Below are 26,323 nucleotides of genomic sequence, written 5' to 3'. Positions count from 1 at the left end.
CAGCACTGTTACACATCCACACCTCATGAAATCATACATGAGAAACGTGCACATGGCTTCTTACTGTTACTTCCCCCAACTACTCCTTTAAGAAAAATTAGCCAACCACAGCCAAGGAGATGCACACACACCTTCCTGAGAGTGCGTTTGTCGAGAGTAGGAACATTTAAAGTTTGCTGATAAGGTGAAAATTGAGAAAGAGACAGTCATTATTGGTTTTATGCAAAAATCAATAAGCCAACAGACAGAGCCCCACATCTGCTGTGTCACAATTTAAACTGTTTACTAAAAAAAACAAAGCATCATAGCTCAGAACACGTCCAAAAGCAATTCAAATCCATCATAGGAACTGAAGCTGTAATTAAAAAAACAGCCAACAAGATCACTCAACGAGAAGAGGATTTAGACAGTGAAACGTTTAAAATAACTAATAAATTGCTGATTGTTTTAGCAGCACATCAGGGTGGCATTTCCCAGCTTTACTCACAGCAGAGCAGAACGGGGCGTTTCACCTTTTTCTTCTCTAAACCAATGTGCTGGAAAGAAATCCTGATCCCAGGCGCACACAATGCTACAAGCAGAAAGAAGTCCCAGTCTTCCCAGTAAAGAGGCTGTTATTACAAATAAATTAAATTACTTGAGGAACTTAAATAAGACCTATGTTCATTTCAATATTTTTACCTTTCATCTCTAACAGTGTTTGCATGAGTTACACTAAAAAAATGATTTGTCTTTATTCGTCCCTCGCTCTCCTGCTTTTTGCAAACATTCTTCTGATTGGCTGACCTTGGCAAACAGAAGGTAGGTGGGGCTTCTCCACTCAAGGACAGACCCATGTGCTGGAGATGATACACACTCTCTGACATCACACAGAGCCGAGAATAGAAAAGCACTTGGTACCCGAGAGCTTTTTATGGACAAGCACAAATATTTCTGCAGTGTAACAATAATGGAAACCACAATAGGACCACTCTAAAAAGATTATTTAATGTTTTCTTCTCATTACTGATTTGGTCCTTTAAGCTCAACTCATTCATTTGAAACATTATACGAGATGAGACATAGTGTGGCAACAAAGAAGAAGAACACTGTGGAAAACACTCACGGATCTCAGAGACCTTCACAGTCACAGGGTTGGATGTCTTCTCCGCTGTCATGTACCACCTCCGTCCTTCTATATTGATGAACGCTCTGATGCGGCAGGTGTAGTTTCCTCCATTTTCAATGGTCACCCCCCTCACCCCCAACCTGTAGTCGCCGGTTTCTGTTCGCTCCAGGCTCGCCTCCCCCTTTTTTCCTTGCGCTCCGCTGGAGGATGTGTTTGAGATCACCACCCCGCTGCGATCCATGGTGATGATTTCACGGCCGTCGGCCAGCCAGGACACTTCCAGGGAGAGGGCGGGCAGGTTGTCGGCGGTGACGCCGCACATCAGGGTCAGAGAGTTGCCAGGAGAGAGGACGAGAGAGGTGGAGGAGGGAGAGGAGGAGGGTGAGGCCTTCACGTTGAGGGAACGACCTTGAGAGGACAGACATGGCATCAGTCAATGAATCCTAAGAAAACACTGCATGAAGACAATAAAATGCTTCAAGTCTCTGTCCTCGCACTGACCCAACCCACCAAAAAACACATCTCATGACTCTTTTTATGAATTGAGACTTCATGTACTGAAGCATAATGAGCATTTTCATGTTAACAATTAGTCAGAGAAAACAGGAAAAGGCACAGATTCTGTCAAATGAGGTGTTTCCTACATCTACACATCTACTCAGGTAGCCTTGTTTTTTCATAGATCAACGATGCGATTGATCGACTAGTTTTCCTCCAACAGCTGGATGACTAATTTGTGAAGATCGGCTTTCATGTGTCACTACACTGAGCTCGCCGATGCTGCAGGGCAGAACAACCGTCTGCAACTGCACGTCAAGGTGGTAATGTGAGCCGGGGCAACTCGCAGCAGAGGCAGCTAATTAATGCGCAGTTATTTCTTTAAAGAGTATGCATAGTATTATTCCTTTAAGTAAACAAGGTGCCCATGCCTGCATGCCCACCAATCAAACTGTGGGAAACACTTCCTTTATGTACACAAACCAGCTGGGCGGTGACAGCACACGTAAGCACAAAGTCCCATTCAAAGCCAAAAACACTACACCTGTGACTCATTTAGCACGACAGATATATGAATAAGCAAATTGGCCAACTGGCTGATTCTAATCTTACCGAAAGCGGGAAGTGCTATTATAGTTCGGGATAAAACGGGATGTAACAGCACAGTCTGTACATCCTCGTCATATCAGTCATGAGATAACAAAAAAACATTTAGAGCAGTGCATGGGTGTATGCGATTGCTCCTACAGCATTGTTACGCAGAGGTGCTCAAGAAACCTTCCTGCAGGTCTCTTTACTAATTTAAAAAAAAAAAAAAAAAAAAGGGGGGGGGGGGTTTAGCCAATTACAAATGGCTGTCAGCCTACTTCTCCTTTTTCTAAAAAAAATGTATCTTTAAACCCAAAGATTGGATCGGGCTTGTAAATATCATCTCCAGTGACAACATAAACAGCAGTATGGGGGAGAGAAAAAAGTCTGTATGGTGTCTGGAAACGGACAAAAGAGACAAAGCTCACTCTGTTTGACTTTTCTCATCCTCTTTACTCAAGTCAGTAAGTCAATATAAAGAGACTGGGACACAATGGACCTGAGACCGAGACCTGTTTGTGTGTCTGTGTGCGTGTGTGTGCACTGCTCATCACTGGTTTCATTACAAACCCCTTAAGAGGATATGGTAACCTGGAAAGATATAAGATATGGTGACCAGAGCAACCACACCGATGAGCGTGAGAGACAGACAGAGAAAGTGTGTGTGTCTGAGTGTGTGTCTGTGCACATAGGGGCCTCTATGGTCAGCCAATGAGGGTCGTGAACCTCCTGGGAGAGAGCGAGGCAGGCAGAGAGAATGAAAAGACGAGCGGTTCACAGAGGAGGAGATTCCTTTAAAATGAAGACAGCCACACAACAGAGGGAGAACTCTCCCATGTCCCCTCCCTCCCCGCCCCTCTCATCCTTGACTTTCTTCCAATTTCACTCCGGGCACTGTCGCAAGCTGCTTGCACACAGGGAATCGTGGGGATCCTCTCTACACTTTGCTGAGCATTGTGTCCCAAGACGACCGCTGCTGCGAACTGCCGTTAAACATCCAACAGCAGCTCACAGATCTGCACATTAAGTATGCATATACTAAATATCTTTTATCCCAAATCAGGAAGCAGATCTGAGGATTATGTACTGATCCCTCCCCTGCTGGGGATGTGCAGAGAACCTGTGCGCGCAGACTCACGTGGAAGCGGCGCACTGCACTGCTACTGATGACCCTCGGCTTTTTTTCAAAGGATCTTTTGAAGCCTGAATAACCACCGGCCAGCTTCCTTTTCAATTATCCCAGAAAAGATATTTAAATTTTGTCCAAGGGAAGGACAAACGCACGAAGCTGAGGCCGGGCAGCAAATCACTAACCACTGTGGCTGAAAAAAAGGAGACAAAAAAAAAAAAAAAAGAAAAAGAAAGAGTTGAGTAAGTAATAAGTAAGCAGATTTAGTGTTAAGAATCATTCACTTCAATCATTTCACCTCAGAAACACCTCACAGGTGTGAGGACTGTTAAAAAAATTAGTTGCCCATAATTAGTTGATAAACCTGATCAGACTTCACACAGCTCAGTGTATAAAGCCCCATAATGCGTTTATATCACAGGCGTCAAACATAAGGCCCGGGGGCCAAAATTGGTCCCCGGAGCAAAGACTTCAATCCGGCCACTGGAGCACTTTGGATAAATTTCAGACTTTATCAACGGGAAAAGCAAGTTCCCATTTAAAGGTGTTCAGAGTTTAATGTTCGGTTCTTTAAAGACTGCATGAAGAAATCTGATAAACTGTTCACTTGTGTGGCCCTCTTTTAATTAACTGCTACTCTCCGACAGCTGTTCGATATAAGGATATATATCGGATAACGATATAAAAACATCTATCGTTTCATTTTACGCTATCGCTTGTTTCGTGGTGTCGCAAAAATAAACTGTTTATAGCAACATTTTTTCATCGTTTTGATGGTCACTGTAGTGGCTATATTCATTCCTTAAAGTTCTCTTTCTCTTATATTTAATATAACCACACTACAGACGGACAAGCGCCTGTTTTTATGTGTTGTCGTTAGCAACAAGGACGGTAAAACCATTGCGTGTCCGCTTGTTTATTTCCCACATAAACCTTTCACAATAAAGCTCAAGATCCTGTTGAGACTTTTCAAAATAAACTGAATCACATGAAAGAGTATGCAGAGTATTTACGGATAAGAATTAAAAAAGAGCCGTCAAGTGCTAAAAAAAATAAACCTTAGACTCAAACGTTAGAACGGGCTTTTCCCCGCAGCACGCCGTGTAATAAATACTCAAAGAAAACGGCGGCTGTTACAACTTATGTCTAAAAATGTATCGTTTCATGCATCGGTTAAAACACTCGACTCCAGCTACATGACAAACACTTCACGCAAGACGAGCTGCCCGAGATTCACAGAACTTACGGAAAATGTTACATTTTTGTGATTTATATCGTTATTGGACGATAGAATTCTTATATCGGGATATGAGATTTTGGTCATATCGCACAGCCCTAGGCATGATTCTATAGTTTTTCGGTAATGTGAATTAAAGCAGACCACGCAGGTCAGAGTCACAAGTCTGTGTCAACAGCAATAAGCTCGAGCATTAGTGCGGTATGCCTGGGTCGCATACAAGCTGCCTGTGTGTGTGGACTGCTGGAGACAAAGAAATGCATGTTGTCCAGAAACATCTTATTTTGAAGTCTTTAAACATGTAGAAATATATGTTACTGTATCTCATTAGTTAATCCTCTTCTTGTTTTCACTGCTGCCACAGAAGATCATCTGCCTCCATCTCCAACTATCCCTGTGGTCCCATCCAAACTATTCAACCTACGTCCTCCAGCTTCACAACCTGTCCTTTATTTCAGTTGCACCATCTCACCTGCATCTTTTAAACCTTCGCTCTTGCATCTGATATTGATAAGCATCATATCTGTATGAATAAACCTCTCTGTTAAAATTAGCGTCCACTTGATCTATCACTCCTCAACATTATGCAATCCCAGTCGAGCCAACATTGTCACAGCCTGGCTCCAAAGTCAGAGAGATGCAGACTGAAGCCAGGAATGATTAAATGTGACAAAATTATGAAAGTAAGAAAAACAAAAAAGAGAAAACCACGAAGTGTGAACGTCGGTATTATTAGCAGTGAGGGTGTATGGATGGATGGATGCGTGAACAGTGTAGTGGGAAATACTGAGAGGCACACAGCAATGACGAAGCTGAAGACACGCTCTCAAAGGTCTGAGGAAGGGTGTGGTTTACATCTTAGAAGCACAGCCAGGCTTTTCTGTGACTTTTGGCCGGGTTAGGAGACAATCCACCAGAGCGAGGCTGCAGGCCCTGAATGCGTCAGCCCCGAGGTTCAGCTGTTAGCGATCCTGAGTCACATTTACAACCTCAGCCTGAAACAGGGGAACACATCGGTTTTATGGAAACCGTCCCGTCTGGTTCCTGTACCATCACAGCTTAACGGTTATTAACTAATTGCCTTCACATCACATGTGACGGAGGTGACGCAGAGACCAGTCTTGACCTGCTGCAGTTTGCATACAGACTGAATGTGAGACACTACATGCTGCAGACAGCTGCACGGTGAGGATCGCCTCCTTTGATTCCTCGAGAGTGTTTAGAGAGAGAAGCTACAGGAAATGTCAGTAAACACACATCCACCATCTCCACAGTCCCGTGCATTACTCTGTGCAGCACTGGAGCTCCACAGGGAACTGTGCTGTCTCCCTTTGTGCCCACCTCACATGAGCCACCCACAAACACAATGCCGCGCACCATCTGATCAGCCAATCAGACTAAATGAAGTAATAAGGAAGGCCATCTCTGTCTGTGAGAGGAGGTCAGCGAACAATCGTGTAAAATCCTGACCGCCCTCTTCACCACTTACTGCACAGGCAGCAGAGCATCTTCTCTAACAGAGTGATTCAGCTCCACTGGCAGAAGGACAGATACAGGACATCTTTCATAACACATTTCAAAGTCTGTTTATTTATACAGCACCAAAGCACAACAACAGTCGCCTCAAGGCAGTTTATAATGTAAGAAAAAGACCAATAAGACAGAAAACACCAACTGTGAGCAAGCACTTGACAACAGTGGGAAGGAAAAACTCCCTTTTAACAGGAAGTGACCTCCTTCAGAACCAGGCTCAGCTAGGGGCAGCATGCATCCACTACAGTGAAATGCAATGCATCTGTCTGGCAAAAGCATGTTTTAGGGTTTTTTTCTATAGTTAGTTTAACCAAAACAAAGCATCAGCTGTGCAAGTAACAGTGAAACTCTTACCTGTAGGAGTAACTGCAACAGTTCCCATCTCTTTGGTACTCTCCGCGATTTTTATCCAATTTCCTCCACTTTCGTGCGTCCACTCCGTCCCGTTGCATTCATAATTCCCTTCATCGGACGTCGTCATTCTGGAAATCACCAGTTCAAACACTCCGTTCCTGCCAGGGACCAATCGGATGCCTCCTTCTGCATAACGCCGGGCAAACCTGGACCCCGTGACCACATCCCCCTGAGGACCAAACGTCAAAATCTCCTCTGACGTCGTCCCCTTCTTCACCGACCAGGTGACAGACAGGTAGGTGGGGTGGATGAGCTCCCGGGTGACGTTGCAGGAGAGAGTTAGGTCACTTCCCTCTGAGATGACTGGGGGTGGGGTCTTGGGGGAGACCTTGAGGGTGTTGGGAATGACTGACGGGAAAACAAACCAAAAGAAAACGTTTTGAGTGAATTAATCACACAGCCCAATAAAACTTGGACTACAACCAGACAGAACAAACAGAAACCAGAAACCAGAAAGCTTTGTGCACCAATCATCTTTCCCTTTGCCTACAGATTCATAAGCAGATACGATTCCTCATACGGCAGCTAATCGGCAGCATATCTGCATTTTCCTTCACTTGTCTTCGTCGTCTATCACTTGAGGCCTATTTGTGTGTCACTGTGAGCGAAAAGGTCTTGTTTACTTCGAGGATCTGTTTAAACTAATTCCCAGGTTTAAAAAGCAGCGTATTTGAGCTGGAAATTGTAGGTAAAACGATGACATAATAGCTCAAGGCAAGCAAATGCTTTTCCCTGTTGTCTGATATTAGACGGTTTGCAGGTGCATATGATAAAAAATGAACAATTCGACATTTAGCATCTATTTATTGGGTGGAGTGACAGAATCTTAATCTTACTTCAGTGTCACACCTTTGTTTACCACACCTCAAAGCGGCCCGTCTGTCAGGTCATCTGGCTTAAACTAAAAGGCAAAAGCAGGGCTAGTGTAAACTCCTAGTGATTCATGTAATCCAACATAATATTTCGCATACACTCGTGCCAAGGTCATTGGTTGAAGGACAAACAAACAGACGCAGATAAAGCTGCAAAAAAAACCTCAACACGCCCAGAGGAGTGCTTCTGAAGGTCACCGTCTTAACCAAGTAAACTCTCAACACTCTCACGCAACCACTTTCACCTCCACTCTTTCATCTCAGGCTCGTTTACGTATTAAAAATGAAACTAAACGTGTCATCCAGAAGGTCTTTACAGAGCAGATTTCACAGCTCATTCCTTTCTTGTTATGACACACGAAGGAGGATGATGAGTCACTGCTGGAGAGAAAAAATTAAAATAAAGTGAAAGGCCTATAACTCCTGGGTTTCCTGATGGGAGCATGGCTTTGCTTTTAAATGCATGCACGGCGAGAGCTATGAAAATAAGTTTTTACCTCTGCTCCTCGCAACGGGAAGAGTGCGGGGAAAAGACAGATGCTGAGATGCAGTGAAGACACGGGGGGTTAATAACAAAGCTGAGAGGCAATATCAGGGTGGGGTTGGCGTGTCTGCTAAGCAAAAATTACAGGCTCTGTTTTATCATCGCAATCAAGTCATTTGAATTTTGTATATTAAAAAAAGAAAAAAAAAAGAAAGAAATCTGTGCTCTGTGTATGTTTGTGTGCACACATTACCATTCCTCACACTTTAAAGCAACAGTAGCTCCAAACTCTGAGATTTATCACTGAAATGCTTTAGATAAATGATGAACTGTGTATTTTGGAAGGCAGCTCTAGTCGCGTTACAAATGAATCCAAGAAGCGGCAGATGGCCAGGAATGAGAAGTACGTGGCTATGCATTATGGGAATTAGAGAAATGCCACGTTTACATCCTGTGGGAAAGACTGCTTTGTAAGCAGTTAGGAATAAAAAGTTCGCTCCAACTTCAGACGCAAACTTAAAAACAACGGATCAACACGTCCGGGTGTAGACAACGATGCACAGCGCAGCTTCAAACGTCTATTGTCCTGCGAGTGAAAATGTCCCGGCTCTTTATTAAAATTCGATCGCTTTCCAATGAATAAATCATTAACATTAATTACTACTGTGCACTTACAAGTGTTGTAGCAGGTTTGACTGTCTTCGTGAATACTGCTCTGTGCGATTAACGCTGGCGTTGATATAAATTGACATGGCATTGCAATATTTTGCGTCGTGATATTGTTATCATCTATGTAAATTAAAATATTCTGGGAATACCGTGAAGAAGAGGGCTCCTCTCATGCACCAACATCCTGAGGTAACGTTAGCCGAGCAAACTTACATTAATGAAACCAAACTGACAGACCACCCAAGGCTGGAGGCTAATGGCTCAGTCACACGAGTAGAAATATGACAGCCAACTCCTTACAGCTACCAACAACTACAAAATAAATACTAGTCTGCCTGGTTATTTGATTTTTGTTCATCATTCTTGCAAGCTTAAACGTGCTGCTGTTGTTCAGCTGCTGGTTTCCTCTTTCTGGCCCGAAGTGAGCAATAAAAAAAAAAAACAAGAGAGACGGACTCGCGACAGAAAAGCCGATCAGCTGATCATTGATTAGTTTCGATTGATGTAGCAGCAGGAGAGGGAGGGGGAGAGAAGAGGCAGTCGCTCCATATATCGGTTGTTAAGCTTAACGCTGGAATGCTTTACAAACACTCACAGATGAACTTACACACTTGCTTTACTTCTCTCTGGGATAACTTCCTCGGAGATGAAATGCCGGATTGCTAGCGAGGCTACAAATACACACAGCCGCTCTATCACGTGACCCATACTGCTGCGATGTGCTACGGTTATGAGCAGAGTTACGCCATGTCGCAAGTTTTGTGAGGTGCTTTTTTGATATTTAATGGATCGATTACATTTTTTTATTTTTCTCCGATATCCGATCCAGTAATTTATGTCAGTATCGGACCGATACCGATACGTAATATCGGATCGGTCCATCTCTAGTGATAATATCGTATCATGAGGTTTCCCACCTCTAATAAACATGTTCACTGGAAGGTGTGAGCAAACACATGAAAATGGACAGAACCTGTTGAGAGGTAACAATATGATGTTATCCATGTTCAGAAGAATTTGTGTACCTTTTTTTTGCCTGATTTCAATTCCTGTCATGTATGAGTCTGTACACATTTTAAACTCAGGGCATACGTCCGCACAAGTATTGATGGAAGAGAGCAGGATATGAAGTGAATATTTAAGTGAAGGACATACCAACACATGCATGTATAACATAAGTAAATCAAAATAGATCTATAGCAGAGGTTTGGGATTCTAGTCTCAATCATAATTATCACATTTCAGCTTGTATGTGCATGAAATACACTCAGATGATTGTTTCTAAAGGTTCATTACATATTTCTTGACAGTGTCTAGAAAAGTTGTCCTGTAAGTTGTCCTCTCTCACAGTTGCACACAACGGGAGATTTTCTTGAGCAGCCATGCAGGAGACTGGACATAACTTCCACTCGCTTGGTGTGAATCCTTTGGACAGCTACCTGGTGTATATCCTCACACGGGCACGCTCGAACATCGCAGGACCCATTCCAGACGAGCTGGATAAAAGACTCAAAGTCTTTTCTGTGAACTGCTACATAGACATACGACCTCTGTAGTCTAAATGTCACTCTTTATCTATCGATCAGCTCAACACAAACCAGGCTGTCAAATTAAAACATGACGATCAGGCTACAACATGCTGCTGATAGTGACGAATACAGCAGATATGCATGGGTGTTGCTGGTGCTTTGTTGATTCGGCATCAACAGAACTCCTCCTCTCGTGCTTTGGTTCTTTGTATGATTTTGGGTGATTTGCATCATGATGTCTCTGTTCGTTTAACAACATTCTATCCATAGGAAAAACTGTGCTTATTGCAGGATTTAAAGCACTTATTTGAATCCTTGAGGCATTCTTAAACCGTGGACATAAACAGGACTGCAACAGACACCAGTCAGACCTGGCAGTGGAGGTCAGAGCAGCCTGCAGGCCTGCTGATGCTGCTGTGTTGCAGTGCTGTCTGTGGCAGATGACAAAGGCAGAGCAAATAATCTGCGTTTTGCTCTATCAATTAAAATTAGCCTGAAAGGAGTTCTCAAACCCTCAGCGACCTGTACTTCACTTGTTTCTTACATAACCAATCAGCCTCAGTGGGCTGAAAGAGGCAGCGCACGTTTGTGTGTGTGTGTGTAAGAAATGTGGCACACATATGACTCAAATGGTATAAATCTAGCTCATCATCTGCGTTAAAGACCGTCTCGGTCAGAAATATGTTGTCCTTTACATGCTGCAAAACGAAGCGCTCACTGATACATATGCTCTACATATACACGACAATCTCTCGCTCACAAACAGCGCTGCCTAGTTAATTCAGGTCTAAATTTAACAAGGTGTCTGGGGAGCCGTGCTGGGAAGCAGAGAGCAGCTGAACATGATGGTGCATTATGGAGCTAACTAACCTGCTGTCAGACATTGCTCTTTGTGAGTTCATTTCTTAAAACCTCCTCAGGTAAAATCTTACTCAAATTACCACTTATAAAAAAGAAATCCTTTCTGGAGGACAGAATTGTCCTGAGAAGGATGGGTTGGACACGGGTAAACACCAGATTAAACCAATGCGGAGAGTACAGCTTTAATTGCCAACTAGAAAAAGAGAAACCCAATTAAATTCAAAGGAAAATGCTGAATACATGTTTCTTTGTCAGGAAGTAGTTCAAATTAAATCTTCACACTGTGAATGTAGTAGATGATCTGAGTAATGGAAAGAGTATCCCTTTCAACCGTGTGTCTACAAAAGATCTAGGGACCCATTAGCTCTTCAAAGGATAGAGTCGGTTTGAAATAGCCGGCTTTTAGATAAAATAACATCGGCAAAAACCTGGAACTTTTAAGCTGCAATTAAGCAAGCTTAACTGCATTTCCTTTAATGGCCACTTGTTCAAAAAAGTCTGTGCCTACACACTCTTGGTAAAAAGTTTAACGTTAGAGCAAAAATCAACACGGTTCATATCTGATTTTCAGCTCTAAAGTTTATTTTTCTCTTCATAACAACTGTGCAAAGGATGATTTCTGAGGATGATGACTCATTTAAAATGCTTGGATGCTGACAATTATGCAGAGTCAGGCACGGAAAGGCTGCTCTTTGTGACAGGTGGGTGCTGTCATACATGGGTGTAGCTGCCAGCTGTCCTCGAGGCTTCACCTCTGCTAAACTTGTGTCTCTGAACTTGACCTCGTCTCATAAACTCTCCTGTGATATTTATTTTGCATCCTTGGTTATTCAAATGAATGATTAATATATTAATATAAATCTATACAGATTTGTCCACACTGGATATGACAGTAAGAGTTAGTAAAGCTCTGTTAACGTGTCCCTCTACAGCCTGTTGTTTCTTAGTTTCACCAGTGAAACTGAATTAAAAACAAAACATAGATGACATATTGTCGCCTAGGCAACCACCAAGCTCCCAGTGCCTACAGACATTCACTAAAACATGCTGGTCATTGGATCGTTTGAATAAATATCAATGTTTTCGACATGTCTTAGTTTACATTATTACACAGTTATTATGAGTGAGCATGTCTAATATTTTTCCACTAAACAGTCGTCTTCTACTTTGGTTAGGTTTGTTTGTAACAACCATTTATAAAAACTTGTGTTTTGCTTTTGTTTGTTTTGTTTTTTTAACTGCAATTCTGGTCGAGTAGCTTTTATAGTGTTAATTCAACATATACTACAAAATAAAATGACTTTTTTTAAAGTACATTTGTGGGCACAAAGCCTGTGATGTCATCAAAGGCACAAAGCTTGTGATGTCATCACATTCTGTCATTGGAAGGAGAAATTCAGCCAACCGGATAGCAACTCTTTGGTGGCAGAACTACAAAACAACCTGTTTGTTAAAACCAAGATAAGGAAGACACAGAGACGCAGACACAGACGCTGAAGCAGACGCATATAAAATGGCAGAAGCACAGATGGAAGTGGTCGTGAGCCCAAATATAACAGTTTTGCAAAGATCGGAAAATGACCTCAAAAAACCCCAAACACCAAATCCTGAAACACGTCCTCTGGCACAAGTTCAAACCGAAGTGGTCGTGAAAGGCAAGAAAAAAAGGGGGCAAAAACAGAAAAGAGTGGCTGAAGAACCCAGACGACCGATTACTCGGGCGTATGCTCGGGCTCTTCTAGAAGCCCAAAACAACGTGGCTGATGGAAGCAACTGGAGGAGGCTAATGATAATAATAAGCCTGATACGAGCAAAACAGAGGTTCAAGCAAAGGACAACCAAGCAGTTGTCATGCTGGATGACATGATTCGTGTCCTGCACGAAGACGTCAGCGACCCTACCACAGAGCAGTGTGTGGATTCTTCTACACAAACCACAGAGGCTTCACACACGGACTGTGTAGGTCTGAAGGAGGCTCAATTTGAAGTCCAATACAAGACTCAACAAGAGCAAATAGGAACACTCCAAGAAGCTCAACACCAACTCAAGGAACAGGAAGATAAACATAGGCAGGACCAGGAGACACTGAACATGGAAATCAGTGAGCTTAAATCCCAGCTCTGCTCCAACAAGGAGCTTCATGACATGAAAGCAGAGACTCTTTATCAAGAGTTGAAAGAAGTCAAAGTGTCCTACATTAAAATCACACAGGAGCAAAATGAACAAAATTCCAACACAGCAAATGGAAAATCTGAGCTTCTGGTGGAAAAAGACACCAAAGAACAGGACAAGGAAGAAGAAGGAGAAGACTCCCTGACATCAACTGAGATGTCTCTGCATGACTCTCTACAACAAACAGAAGACAGAGAGAAAACGATAACTACCAATCCAGCTGAACTCGAAACTGAAGCTAAGACTGTGCCAGAGAAAAAACCCAAGAAGACGACGAAGAGGAACTGGCTGCGTCGGCTTTTCAGCTGTACCAGTCCACAGACAGACTGATTTACACAACTGTGGAAAAACTAAATAAATACACAAAAAAAAAAAAAAAAAGGAAAACATAGATGTGTCATTATTTCATATAGATTTCAAATAACATACCATTTGATGTCAACATGTTTTAGTTGCATTTGCAGTGCTCGTGCTGTTATATTCTTATGATTCTGTTCATTTTATGAGTGTATCCTTCAGCCTTGCTTCACATATTTACTGCTGCTTGATCAGCTTTAGTCCTGCTAGCATCAGCACAGGTAGAAACAGATCACACATCAGAGAATCGGCCGTGCATCTAAATGCAAATGGAAACTAAAAATGAAAACATAGATAACTTAGCTGAACTTCATAGATCTGAAAGTTGACCAATGCATACATAGTGCTAAAAATCAGGTATCGGGAAAACACATTATTTTATATTATGCTGAAGTCAATTGTTATCCTTTTTTAAAACTATATCATATAATAAAGTCTGTTTTGAAGTTTACTATGGTAAAAAAAAATATTTTAAGGCTCTTCAGATATACTGTAACTTCATAGGTATGAACCATCAAAGCATTTTCATCATCTTTTTCCAAGATGAATATTGTCTGGCAGCAGGTGCCCTTCCCCTCCCAGAACACGTCAAGGACAGTTACAGCAGCTATTACAAACATTATAAGCAGAATAAACCATGAAACTAAACATTTCTCCTCCTTGATATTCTTCATCCAAATCCGTGCCTCCCTGGTCCTCATTTGACATAAGCCAAGTACTCCCACCTGACATCTGCTCCCCACGCGTGTGACACTGTGTCGAGGTACGCGTGTCTATGCAAAAACCAAATTATACACCAGTGATTGTCTGAAACCAGCAGGGGTGTTCATGTGCAAGAGGACACATCCATGGTCAGCAGAGCATTAGTAAGTTGTGGGGGATAGCTGTTAAATGGACCAGCATAACCAAATAGCCTCAAACACAAAGTAAAAACACAGCTACTCTGCATCAGAAGCTTTGTATCCTGAAAGGACAAAATTGGCAAATACACACACACAGACACACAAAGGCACACGTGAGCACGCACACACACTTTCATACCTGTGAGTTGGACCTGAGCCATATAATTTCCACTGATGACGTAGTCGGTGCTCGGTGTTTGACACTCGTAGAAGCCAGCATCCGTCAACTTCACCTCAGCAATCTTCAGCTCCACCTCGTTGTCTTGGAGACGCACCACTGAAATGTCGCCGGACGCCACGCGCTTGCTGTAAGTCTGGTCGGAGTAGCGAGAGTCGAAAGAGGAGATTATCTTTGTCTTCTGCCCTTTCGCGTCCTTTAACATATTCCATTCAAAATCCTGCAGAGGAGGGATACAAACAATCCGAGTGTTAAGTGGATGCACACACATAAATATAGGCGGAGTAAATTAGAAACACTGGGCCGGAGCAATGGGGTCACCAACCAAAATAATATTCAGCTTAATGGGAGTACAGTCATTAGTGGCTTGTGAGCCAATAATGTAAGAGACTCTGATTCCATTACAAAGTGCCTTAAAAGTATACTTCCATTCACTTTTTCCTGTATATGCAAGAAACCCAGAGGACAAAATCTGACCCTTAGTGACAGTGCTATTAGCAGCTGCAAATAAACAGAATATGCAGTTCAATTAATAATCTATTGGCCACAAGTAATACACTAAATATTCATACTCTCCAGAGGATCAACTCTTTCAATTCAAGGGTGTGTGTGTGTGTGTGTGTTGGGGAAATGACCTGCTCACTAGGTCCTGTGTATTCTTTGACATCACATCTGATGGAGACTGGCTGGCCCTCCACCCGGATTAATGGACCAGGAGGCACCGTCACCACACGGGCCGAGCACCCACCTTGAAGGACAGAGAAAACATTTTAAAAGATTAAAAGTCTATAACAGGAAACAATAATATTTGGAGGCTTAGTTGGAATCCAAAACCTCTAAGATGAAAGAAGATTCACCCTTATGTGAAGTAAAATAGAATTTACATGAAGAATAAGCCGTATTCGCATAAATTCGGCAAGAAAAATGTTTAAGAGGGAGCAAGCTACAAGTCTGACAACCAATTAACAAACTCTACTGAGTTAAAGAAGAAAGATTTTACCAATTGAAGTTGCCTTTTTAAAGACAAACAAAACAGAGACCAAGGCACAGACACAGGTCTTGTTGGAACTTGAGTGAAGTGCTGACGTTATTGACGATGACGGTGCTGAAACCTGAATTGCACTCTCTCCACACACACTTGTTTCTATACACGCTCACACCCACATCATTTTCTCTGGCATGAACACCAACCGCTGGTTATGACAGCCCTCCAGCAGCTTTCAGAGAAGGAAGAAAACAACAGCGAGAGGCTGAGACTTATATGCGCCTCTTTAATTTAGCTTCAATTGCGTACCAGATCATTAGTGCTGTTTGGTTACATTGTAAGACCTCTCGTATCAAATCAAACCATCTGCATTTCATTCCTCCTTCGGCAAAGTGTTCGACTCTTGAATTCCAGCTGGGTAAGAGCATGTAGCAACACAGCCGAACTGACGGAGACATGTACAGTTACGCGATACTGTGCTTTCTGGTCGGTGAGGCGCGGTCCACACCAATTAATGCCGGCATCATCAAGCTAGTTTTAATGAGCCACACCAAACTCATCCGCACATTATCTTCAATGTAGGGTAATAATAATATGGTAAAGTAAGTAGTTTTTGGTAAGTGACACCCAGATATGAAAGCTGATACTGAACATGCAGTCAGATTAGTCTATTTGTACTACAGTGTCAATTTAATGTCGACTCTCCTTTTGGAAATTCCATTTTTGCCTCGTGCCAGGTGTCAGACAAATACGACCAATACGACAACAATACAGACATCACAGTTACAGGCATTAAAGACGGCTCAAACACAACACCCACGTCTTATCATATTTCAACTTGGTTTGTTCAGAGTTATACTACAAGTTATAAAAGACCTCAGGGCACGAGATGTTCACAAAGGAGGTGTGCCTCCGTCCTGATGGTAGTAAAGTGTAATCACCATAAAGCAAGTGCGATACGTCACTGAGGATGTCTCGCCACCTTCACACCACTCATGTCTACTGAAGCTATCACATGTAGTGTCTGCCCCTGCTCACAATCCTATTGAGTGTTGTTCTTCTTCTCTACAGATGGTGAAAACACCATGAAAAACATCGTGTACCATACAGGTAAGAACATCCCAGGAAGTTAGTGCTGTTCATCAGAAGAGTCCAGACTGAAGAAGTCACTTTGATGACTGATGAAACATTTCTCCCACTAGAAACGCTTCATCCAGATGCAGAGAATCAATTTATGGGGACAATTAAAAATACCAATAAAATACAATTTATGAGGCCTTATGTAGGAAAAGTTCTTCAATCCCTGTTGCGCTCAGTTCAGCGCACTGAAACGCCCTTATCAGCTGTAATGAGTCCTGTAGGCATCATCAGTAGGCGCCCGCTTTCACTTACTACCAAGCTCAGTATTCAGTTATCCTCCATTGTAACCGCTGATAAACCAGAAGCTATCTAAATTATAAAGGAGACAGCTAGCCTTTCTGTGTGCTTTGTAAAACGTGATTTATAATCAGGATCTTTTCTTAATCTTAACCAAGCAGTTTTGACGCTTTCGCCTACTGAAACTAAAGTGAACAGGATGTGGAAAGCAAATCAAACAAAACCTAAAACATCAGACTCTTGTTTGGTTTAATCTGAAGAACTTAGCCTATTATCTCCATTCAGAAAGACACAATGACAACCAATGAGGAGTGTCTATACCTGCTGACTAAACAGTACAGGAAACATTGGACTGATAATGAGGAACGGCAATTCAATAGGCTAAGGTTTGCAACGGGTGTCTGTTTAACATCCTCCGTTTTATTCTTAAACTCAGGTTTGCTGAAGTCAGGTTCCAATTAACTGCTTTTACCATCCGTTTTGTCAGCAGGTGTACTATGAGAACAGCAGCACTGCAAAGTGTGTCTGTGCATTGAATATTCTTGAAGGCCAAGAAACTTAAGCAGTCATGTCATGGCCTTTCAATCGGAGCATTTCCACTCTGTTCGAAGCCAGATTAATAAAAATAAGGAGAACAACCACGCAGATCATCAAACAGTTTGGGAAATAATCTAATAATTAGTTCTGTATAGACTTCACAGAACAGGTCTCAGAAATTATTACGTTTCAGCCGTCATCAGGACCTACCTGGTCAGACTGTTGTTTGGCAACATATATTGTAATTTCAAAAGCAACCCCAAGTTTAATTTGGTATTTTTAGGTCTATATATACCAATCAACACATCACCAAAACCTCTATACTGAGAGGTCTGCAAGCAAAGGAGGATTTTTACAGCAAAAGTCATGTCTTCTATCTTTAAACCCTTAAACCTATAAATGGATCAGGAAAAAAAACACAGTACTTCAAGAAAAAGCCCTGTGCTTGCATGAGCCATCAATATTTGTGAGAGGTTCAATTCTTATGTTTTGGCAGTTGGCCTGGCGGTGTGAGTGCATGTGTGAGCCTGCTGAGTGTGGGCTTTTTTCTGCTTTGCAAGTAACATGGAAGTAAGAAGCATATGAAACCTACTGTTCCAGTTCACTGTCTGTCTACAGTGGTCTACAGTTTAATCTGTCTCCATCTTCACATCAGACATGCATGGTTGACAGTTTGGTCTCAAATGACAATGTGATGCTAACAGTGAACATCCACTACAAGGAGCACCTGAGGCTCACTGAGGTTTTCTGCACCACCAAGGCGAAGCCAGCAGCAAGCAGATCTCCTCCACATGCCATTTAAATTACTTCCTTAGCTAATGCTAAGTTACGATCACGTGATGCAACCAAAAACTTTGCTTCCCTTTTAATTTTAAGGTACATTAACACAAAAGGGTCAAACAGCATGAGGGCCATTAATCACCAAGAGGAAAAACGTTGTTGAGATTTATGTTCAAACTTAGTTTCCAGCCTGTATGACTTTTGGTCTCTTGTGAAAATAAAAGATTGGAACCAGCAGAGCCCGAAAATTCCCACAAGATACGATTTTGTAAAAAAAGGGATGTCTGGATATTTTTACGTCACTGTGTTGGAATGAGCGAGCACGTCTGGATCACCATCTGGACGCTCAGTTGGCTTTTTATGTTGAGGTGATGCTGACTGTCAATCTTATCAGCAAAAACCCTGAAACCTGTTTCTTCTGTCTTATAGCTGAGGTTTTATTTCTGCTTCATTAGAGGCAGTTATGCTATTGCTAACAGACAGGTGGCAAGAGTCAGCAATTTTACAATTTAAGCTTGTACCCCTTTTTTGACCTCGTTTGATTTTTCTGCTTCCAGCTGAGTTTTCTTATCTGAAAAAGAAAAAAACCCTTCCTATATAAAATAAGGCATCAGACTGTGACACCAAGTCTCTAATTTCCTTTTTTCCTTGTAATTCATGACTATGTGTCGAAACATTGCAATGAGTCACCACAAACAGCACTGGTTTGGGGGCCCTGAGTCACGATCAGGTTCAACAGTTTCTTCCAATAAAAGATGATTGCAAAAGCTTTGATGGGATTATTTAACCTAGCTATATTAATAAGTACGATAGCTAATCTAAATCTATAGTTTGGGCAGTACTATAATAGATACTGTCTGGTATTATAGGTGTTCTTCTCATTTCAGACTTCTGATTCACCACAGTTTTCAGAAAATCCCATGATTTATATGGACGAACACTATAAAAAAAACAAACTGGTTGGTTTTCAGTGAGCTTCACCATAAACATTTCTGTTGGCCTGACCTGAGAGTCATTAAATAAGCATAAAGGTCACCAAACTGGGGCTGAAAATCTTCTGCATGATAAAAACAAAATACATAAAACATGATCAGTTATCTGGCAGAACTGCACAGTAACAACAGCATTTAGGGTACATTATACAATCATGAGAAAAAGCTTTTTCAAAGGGACTCTATGCTATGAACAAAATAAGATCCCATGAATTAGTAGCTTTTAGAAAATAATAACTTAAAGTACTGGTTTTCATTAAGGAGAAAGTTTGGCACAGTCTTTTTTTCTTTGTTTTCTTACAATGTTGCTTCAAGTCATTGCAGTTTTTTGGGTACTTCTTTATGCACAGCTCTCTGAATCACTGAATCACTGGATTCAGGCCAACCAACAGCAGGGGAGCTGAGGGAGGTGAGAATAGAGCCGACGAGTTGAATCTGTTTTTCAATAGATTCGACACCACAGTGTCTGCTCCCACCCCCACAACCTCACCTGCAGTCAGCCTGGAATCCAGAGCCACACCACTGCGCCAGCCTCTCTCTTCACATGTTGCCTCCTGTGAGATTCCTGACACCCCTCCCCCACCCATCACCTTCACTCAATACCAGGTTGAGATGCAAATGAGGAGACTTCACTCAGGCAAGTCTGCTGGACCAGACGGAGTGAGTCCCCTTGTCCTCAAGGCCTGTGCCCCCCAGCTGTGTGGAGTCTTTCATAAACTGTTTATGCTGAGTCTGAGTCTGCAGAGGGTCCCGGTGATGTGGAAGACATCATGCCTCGTCCCTGTACCAAAGACGCCTCGTCCCAGTGGCCCCCAGGATTACAGGCCCGTGGCACTGACCTCCGACATCATGAAGACCCTGGAAAGGCTCATCCTGGACCAGCTGCGACCCATAGTAAGACCACATCTGGATCCCCTTCAGTTCGCTTATCAGCCTCGTCTCGGAACAGAGGACGCCATCATCTACCTGCTCAATCGTGTCTACACCCATCTGGACCAGCCGGCGAGCACTGTGAGGGTCATGTTTTTTGACTTTTCCAGTGCTTTCAACACCATCAGGCCGACCCTCCTGGGTGATAAGTTAGCAGCGATGCAGGTGGATGCTTCTCTGGTGTCCTGGATTGTTGATTACCTGACAGGAAGACCACAATATGTACGTCTCCCACAGTGTGTGTCTGACAAGGTGATTAGCAACACAGGGGCACCACAGGGGACTGTCCTCTCCCCCTTCCTCTTCACCCTCTACACCACAGACTTCAGCCACTGCACAGAGACCTGCCATCTTCAGAAGTTTTCTGATGACTCTGCGGTGGTTGGATGCATCAGCAGGGATGATGAGACAGAGTACCGGGCTGTGGTCGACTCCTTTGTCACGTGGTGTGAGCAGAATCATCTGCAGCTCAACGTGGCAAAGACCAAGGAACTGATCGTGGACTTCAGGAAGACCAGGAAACACTTGACCCCTGTTTCAATCCAGGGGGTCAGTGTTGACATTGTGGAGGACTATAAATACCTTGGAGTACACATTGACAATAAACTGTACTGGGCTAAAAACACCACAGCACTTTACAGGAAGGGCCAGAGTCGTCTCTATTTTTTGAAGCGACTGAGGTCCTTCAACATCTGCCAGAAAATGCTGAGGATTTTCTATGAGTCTGTGGTGGCCAGTGCGATCCTCTATGCTGTTGCATGCTGGGGGAGCAGGCTGAGGGTCGCAGATGCCAACAGACTTAATAAACTGATCCGTAAGGCCAGCAATGTTGTGGGGATGGAGCTGGACTCCCTCAAGGTGGTGTCGGAGAGGCGGATGCTGTCCAAGATAAAGACAATGTTGGATAACACCTCCCACCCACTCCATGACATGTTGGTCAGTCACAGGAGCTCGTTCAGTGAGAGACTGAGATTACCGAAAAGCACCACTGAACGACACAGGAAATCATTCCTGCCTGTGGCCATCTCCCTGTACAACGCATCCACTTAACACACTGTTTGCTGCTACAACTACACATGTTTCTTTTCCAACTATTTATTTATAAGTGACTTATGTATGTATGTATGTATATATGTGTATATATTGTACTATTCTTAGTTAGCGTATTGTCTGTCTTGTCTTAATGTTGGTTTAAAATGGAGCACTGTAACAAAAAATAATTTCCCCCAGGGATCAATAAAGTATTCTGATTCTGATTCTGATTCTGATTCTCTAAGGTCCCTCATGGCATTTCAGTGTAGTTAGTCTGAAGTTTAACTGGGCCACTGCAACACCTTGATTCTTTTCCAGCCATTCTGTTGTAGATTTGCTGCTGTGCTCTGGATCATTTGCTGTTGACTGATGGTCTCAAATTTAAGTCTAGAAGACTTTGGTATATAGAGAAATCCATGGGCAACTCAATGACTGCAATGTGCCCGGGGCCATGGCTGCAAACAATCCCAAATCATCGTGCTGACAGTTGGTATGGGGTGTTTGGCTTTTCAACAAACGTGCTGTGTATTATGTTTGAGAAGTCTTGCAGTTCGCTCAGATTAAACTTTGCAAACCTAAGCTGTTCTGTTCTTTTACAGAGAAAAGGCTTTCTCCCACCAACTTTTCCAAACAAGCCATACTTGGCTACATAACATTCCCTAATTCTTTGGGAAGCAGTAAGGGTCTACTTAGTTTTGTGACATGTGACAACTCTCTTTTGCACATGTATGCAGTGCTTCTTTGATTTTAATATGTGATCTCTGACTGAATGCTCTCTTAAAGTAATACATCATCTTAAAAAGAAAATAAAACTCTTTGAGGTTGAGTTTGCAAAGATCGAGGAGATTGAAGAACTCATCCCCAGCTCCAGGGTGAAACACTGGATCTGGATTCATCCAGTGTCAGGGTTAAGACTTTCTAAACTTTCATCGATGACTGTTAATTAAACACTAACAGATGGATCAGTTGTCCCGTTATCCTAGATTTAATTTTGATGGATTTGCACTTAAGAGGCTTCCTCCTCTTTATGGGTATGGCTGTACATGGGACATTTGGGAAACCTAAGATGGGACCAGGCTCTGTAGGGACTACCTGAGGTCACACAGCAAGTGATCTTTAAGCCCTGCAACCAGAAACAGATCAATAGTCGGTTATGTGATGTTGTGTTACCTGAAGCCTGACAGTATTTTGCATATTATAGTCGCTTTCTCCTTGTGTGGAGTCAGAATACACACAGCATGAGCGCTGGCAGCATCTGATCATCTTACACTGCACTAATTTAAGCCAAGTCCCCAACTCTCTCTCTCACACACACACACATATACTGGAGAAACCCTGTGGCAGTCATGGTTATGCTCATAAACATATGGCAACTGCAGTATCCAGGTATGCCAGTGAACGGGCCCTGGTTTGTCCCTGTGGAGAAAACCAGCCTAACACCGGCTTGGTCTGGCTTGGCACTTTGGCTCAGACCAGTCTGATGTGATTATAATAATACAGCTCATCATTATGGCCGGGCCGTGACTTCTCAGCAGGCTAATGGGACCATGTCAACTCATGTTGGCTAATTGGTCTTAATGGGAGCACAGTTTGCTAGGCTAATGAGAAGCTGAACAGGAGAGAGAGACTGAGAGACAGAAGAACACCCGAAACTTGAATTTTTTCCTTTTTAGTCCCTTTTTTCTCCTAAGCCCTACCGTTAAATAGAATAAAGTATTTATAACACGTTTACATAATTTTATTTAAAAAAAATACACACCAAATAAATTATCACTGGTGGAAATGACTTCAAAACGTTCGCTTAACACACCTGTATGAGAAGGTCGACACTGAAAAAAAAATTTTTATGGAGGAAGTAGGTGCAAATTTTTACCGTGACGAGCTTCATTTAAAAACAATACATTTTTACGTAACTCTATCAGTCACACCCAGCCGCGTCTCAGATAACAACTCGGTCATTGATTTTCAATCTCTTGGATTGACTTTTCAATTCGGCCTAACCCAATACACCAACCGACACTTCTGTTTCACTGAAATTTCAAGTTTTTAAAGGAGGCTAGCTTACTGCCCTCGCAAACTTATTCCATCCAAATCCACAGCACTAGCAGCGGGAGCCAGTTGCAAAGTTACAAATCCATTAAAAATAAGTGATAGTTGATGGGTTGGCTATATGCCGAATTATATAGGTGGTGTTAAATATGCGGAAAATGGTTTAAATGATGTTTTAAAATGGATGTTCGCTGATAGACAACCGAAACATATTAAATCGTCAGATTTCAAAACGGAGTACAACACTGGCTTCTCGCGACCAGAGAATGCCGACATCTATCGGAGTTAATTGACCATCAATATAGTCAAGCAAAAAAAGGTCTCTTACCGAGCATCAAAAGCCCGAATGCGAAAAGACACTTATCCATGTTCCCTCCTCTCTTATTCCACTCTTATCCTTTTTCCTTAATTTCCCCCCGCTTTCTTTGTCCCGCGTTGGGGGTAAGACCAGTCCTCTCCCGCCGCTGTCGGGCAATCCAATAAAACTCTCAGATGTGTGCAGTCAGTCCGCACCGCACACCGGGCGGAGCCGCTACGCAAAACGGATGCACACACCGCGGTTTCTGATCCAGCGAGCCGAAAGTCCGGGTCCGGGGGGAGAGCGTTTACACGGCACTTACACTGAACCGGTGTAATGTGTGTCTCTGTGTGTGGGAACTGGGACGAGCTACATAGAGAGGGGGGTGAGGCTGATAGAGGTGAGAGAGAGAGTGGCCGGAAGTTAGGTGACGGTCTGGAGGAGGGGTGGAGGGAAACAGGGAGGTCCCAGGTGGAGAGAGAGATTCCCACATCATTCTTGCTGTGCCACAAGTTTTAATAGCGAAGATCGCAGTCTGTGTTACACGTCGGGCACAGTCCAGTGATGATATGATGGATTTCTCCATCACAGAGCTTCAATTACAGCAGCTCAATCTCCAGCGATTATCCTTTAATATCGACCTACCAGCCCAGGCTAATACAGCAGCTCCTTGTGTATAATAATTGATACATTTGATTGATTTCTCTCTACAGTAATGTTGCTTTCATGATGTGTTGAAATTGATACTTTGATACCCAGGATGCTTTATGATAATAATAATAATAAAGCTTATTTGGAAAATAACTATAAACATTTGAAAATCGGCAGTGATAAAGGGCCAGTACACTAAATTAGGAGTACAGAGAAAGGTTGGGGTGGGGGGGCACCTAGGAATTTATGGCACAGGCCACAGGAGAAGTGTAAAAGGAAGGTGGGGGCTGAAACTTCTACTGTTAACATGATTCCTCAGGTCTTCCAAAGGCAATCTATTGTTATTTTTACTATTATATAAGCAATATGGTCATTATAGTCAGTTCCATGAACAAACCGCATATATTTGGAGGCTAAAAGAATCCGCAAAAATCTATGTACTTCCCTTCCAAAACGCCTGCCGCCTTGTTTGCATGCTAACATTTCTCCCATTTTCATTTTCCCTGTGGCCTGCCCTTTCACCAGCGCTGACACATCCCAGTTGTCAGTTACAGTCCTGTGGCCAAACCCATGCTGTCTGCTTACACAAAGCCACTGGGCAGGGCAAAGTTCACAGCACGGAGACAGAGAAAGAAGCAAGGGGCCAAGAGGAGGTGAGGACTTTGGTTTTGCAACCTTGGGGTCAAGGGTTAAGACTTCGTAGGTCATCTGCGTTGGTGCTTTCTAATTTTAAAGTGTGCGTGTGCAGCCTGGTACTGTATGTGGTCCAACACCGGAGACTCTGTTGTCGCACAACATCTGTTCAATCTGACACATACGCACACACGCAGGTTTATGTTATTGCACCACTACTCTATCAGTTATTAACTAGGTCATGGAGTCTTGGCACCACCTCTGGTTTCGCTGACTGTTATTCCGACCAGCAACCTCAGTTATGATTCGTTTTAGACCGTATGAAGTCACTTATTCAGAAAATATGGAGCTAGAACACCACCTTCTGGTCACGGAGAGGAACACTGATAGAAACACATAAAGAGAGACGAAAACAGGGAAACATAACTGGAAAATATAACCAAATCCAGGGACTGTAGATGATCTGAAGGTGAAGGTTTTACCCTGCTAGGATATTATCAGGTACCAGATTGATTCAGTTAATGACATCACAGCCTTACTGTTATGTGTTTCCCTGTGAAAGAATGTGTGCGTATTTCACTGAAACACACTCCTGTACACACCCACTGCCACATGACTTGCCTCAGAGCTGGTTATGGTGGACGCTTGCATGTCTGCGGGTAGATATTGTCTTAAGAATGCAGTGTGGACACTTTACAGGGTGGGGGAGAGGGTACACTGTTCCTCTTACCTATCACAGGGCTAACACAGAGTGAAAGACAGCCAGTCACACCCACATTCACACAGCTTTGAATCACCAACTGATACATGTGTTTGTATCTGTATCCGGTTGTTCAGTCTGACGTCACTAGCCGTGTCTGGGTCTAAACTCCGCTGCAGGTCCATATATCAAACGATCACTGTGGCATTACTGAGAGTTGAAAAACTGTCTAAAGTCTTTCATCTTAAATAAAATGATCAGCGTTCTGCTCTACCAGGTGTAACAATTGAGTTTAACATCCAGGCATCCATGAAAACGGAATTTATGATATTTAACGGAGTTAGAAGTTAGCAGGGAGTTAGCTCGCTAGCTTCTATCTAAATACAATATAGCATGTCCTGACTGCGGGGTTTTGGAAACAAATTAAAACGTACAGCTCTGCTATCACTTCCAGCATAAATGAAGACAGAAAACTAAACAGCAGTGATGTTTGTAGGGTTACTGAAGTTGGGCTAGCTGGTATATAATGATGTGCTACGTGACCGCTAGCGACATAGCTATGTTAGCATAATATAAACAAGCTAACTTTTTTTTCCACTCAATAAAAGTTAACGTGAGTGTTCTCGGTGGTCAGAAACAAATGTAATCGCATGGCAGGATGCTGTAAAAGGACCAAACTTCAGCCAGGAGAACAACTGAGATAATCCATCCACAATACGAGGTTAGTCATTCATATACTGCTGCATGGGCTGGGCTGTAGTTACATCCTAAGGTTTTAAAAACTGAGCTTAAATAAATGATTAGCGGTAATAAAAGCCGAGGGAGGTC

The 26,323-nt window shown here is 42.8% G+C and overlaps 1 protein-coding gene across 1 annotated transcript in view; it reads right to left on the bottom strand.

The window, feature by feature from the left end:
* Positions 1 to 23,916, bottom strand: part of ptgfrnb (prostaglandin F2 receptor inhibitor b) — a 76,064-nt gene extending 52,148 nt beyond the window's left edge. The window contains exons 1-5 of the mRNA XM_004573839.6: positions 23,542 to 23,916; positions 15,167 to 15,279; positions 14,493 to 14,751; positions 6,448 to 6,855; positions 1,106 to 1,516 (exon numbers count right to left, since the gene is read on the bottom strand). Coding sequence (XP_004573896.1) covers positions 1,106 to 1,516; positions 6,448 to 6,855; positions 14,493 to 14,751; positions 15,167 to 15,279; positions 23,542 to 23,581 — 1,231 coding nt within the window. The 5' untranslated portion in view covers positions 23,582 to 23,916. The remainder of the gene's footprint in view (positions 1 to 1,105; positions 1,517 to 6,447; positions 6,856 to 14,492; positions 14,752 to 15,166; positions 15,280 to 23,541) is intronic.
* Positions 23,917 to 26,323: the final 2,407 nt, after the last annotated feature.

This window comes from Maylandia zebra, linkage group LG23 (genome assembly GCF_041146795.1).
Source record: "Maylandia zebra isolate NMK-2024a linkage group LG23, Mzebra_GT3a, whole genome shotgun sequence".
In the NCBI taxonomy this organism is placed as follows: Eukaryota; Metazoa; Chordata; class Actinopteri; order Cichliformes; family Cichlidae; genus Maylandia; species Maylandia zebra.
Note: the sequence above shows the minus strand (reverse complement) of the source record. Positions and strands in the feature narration are given on the sequence as shown.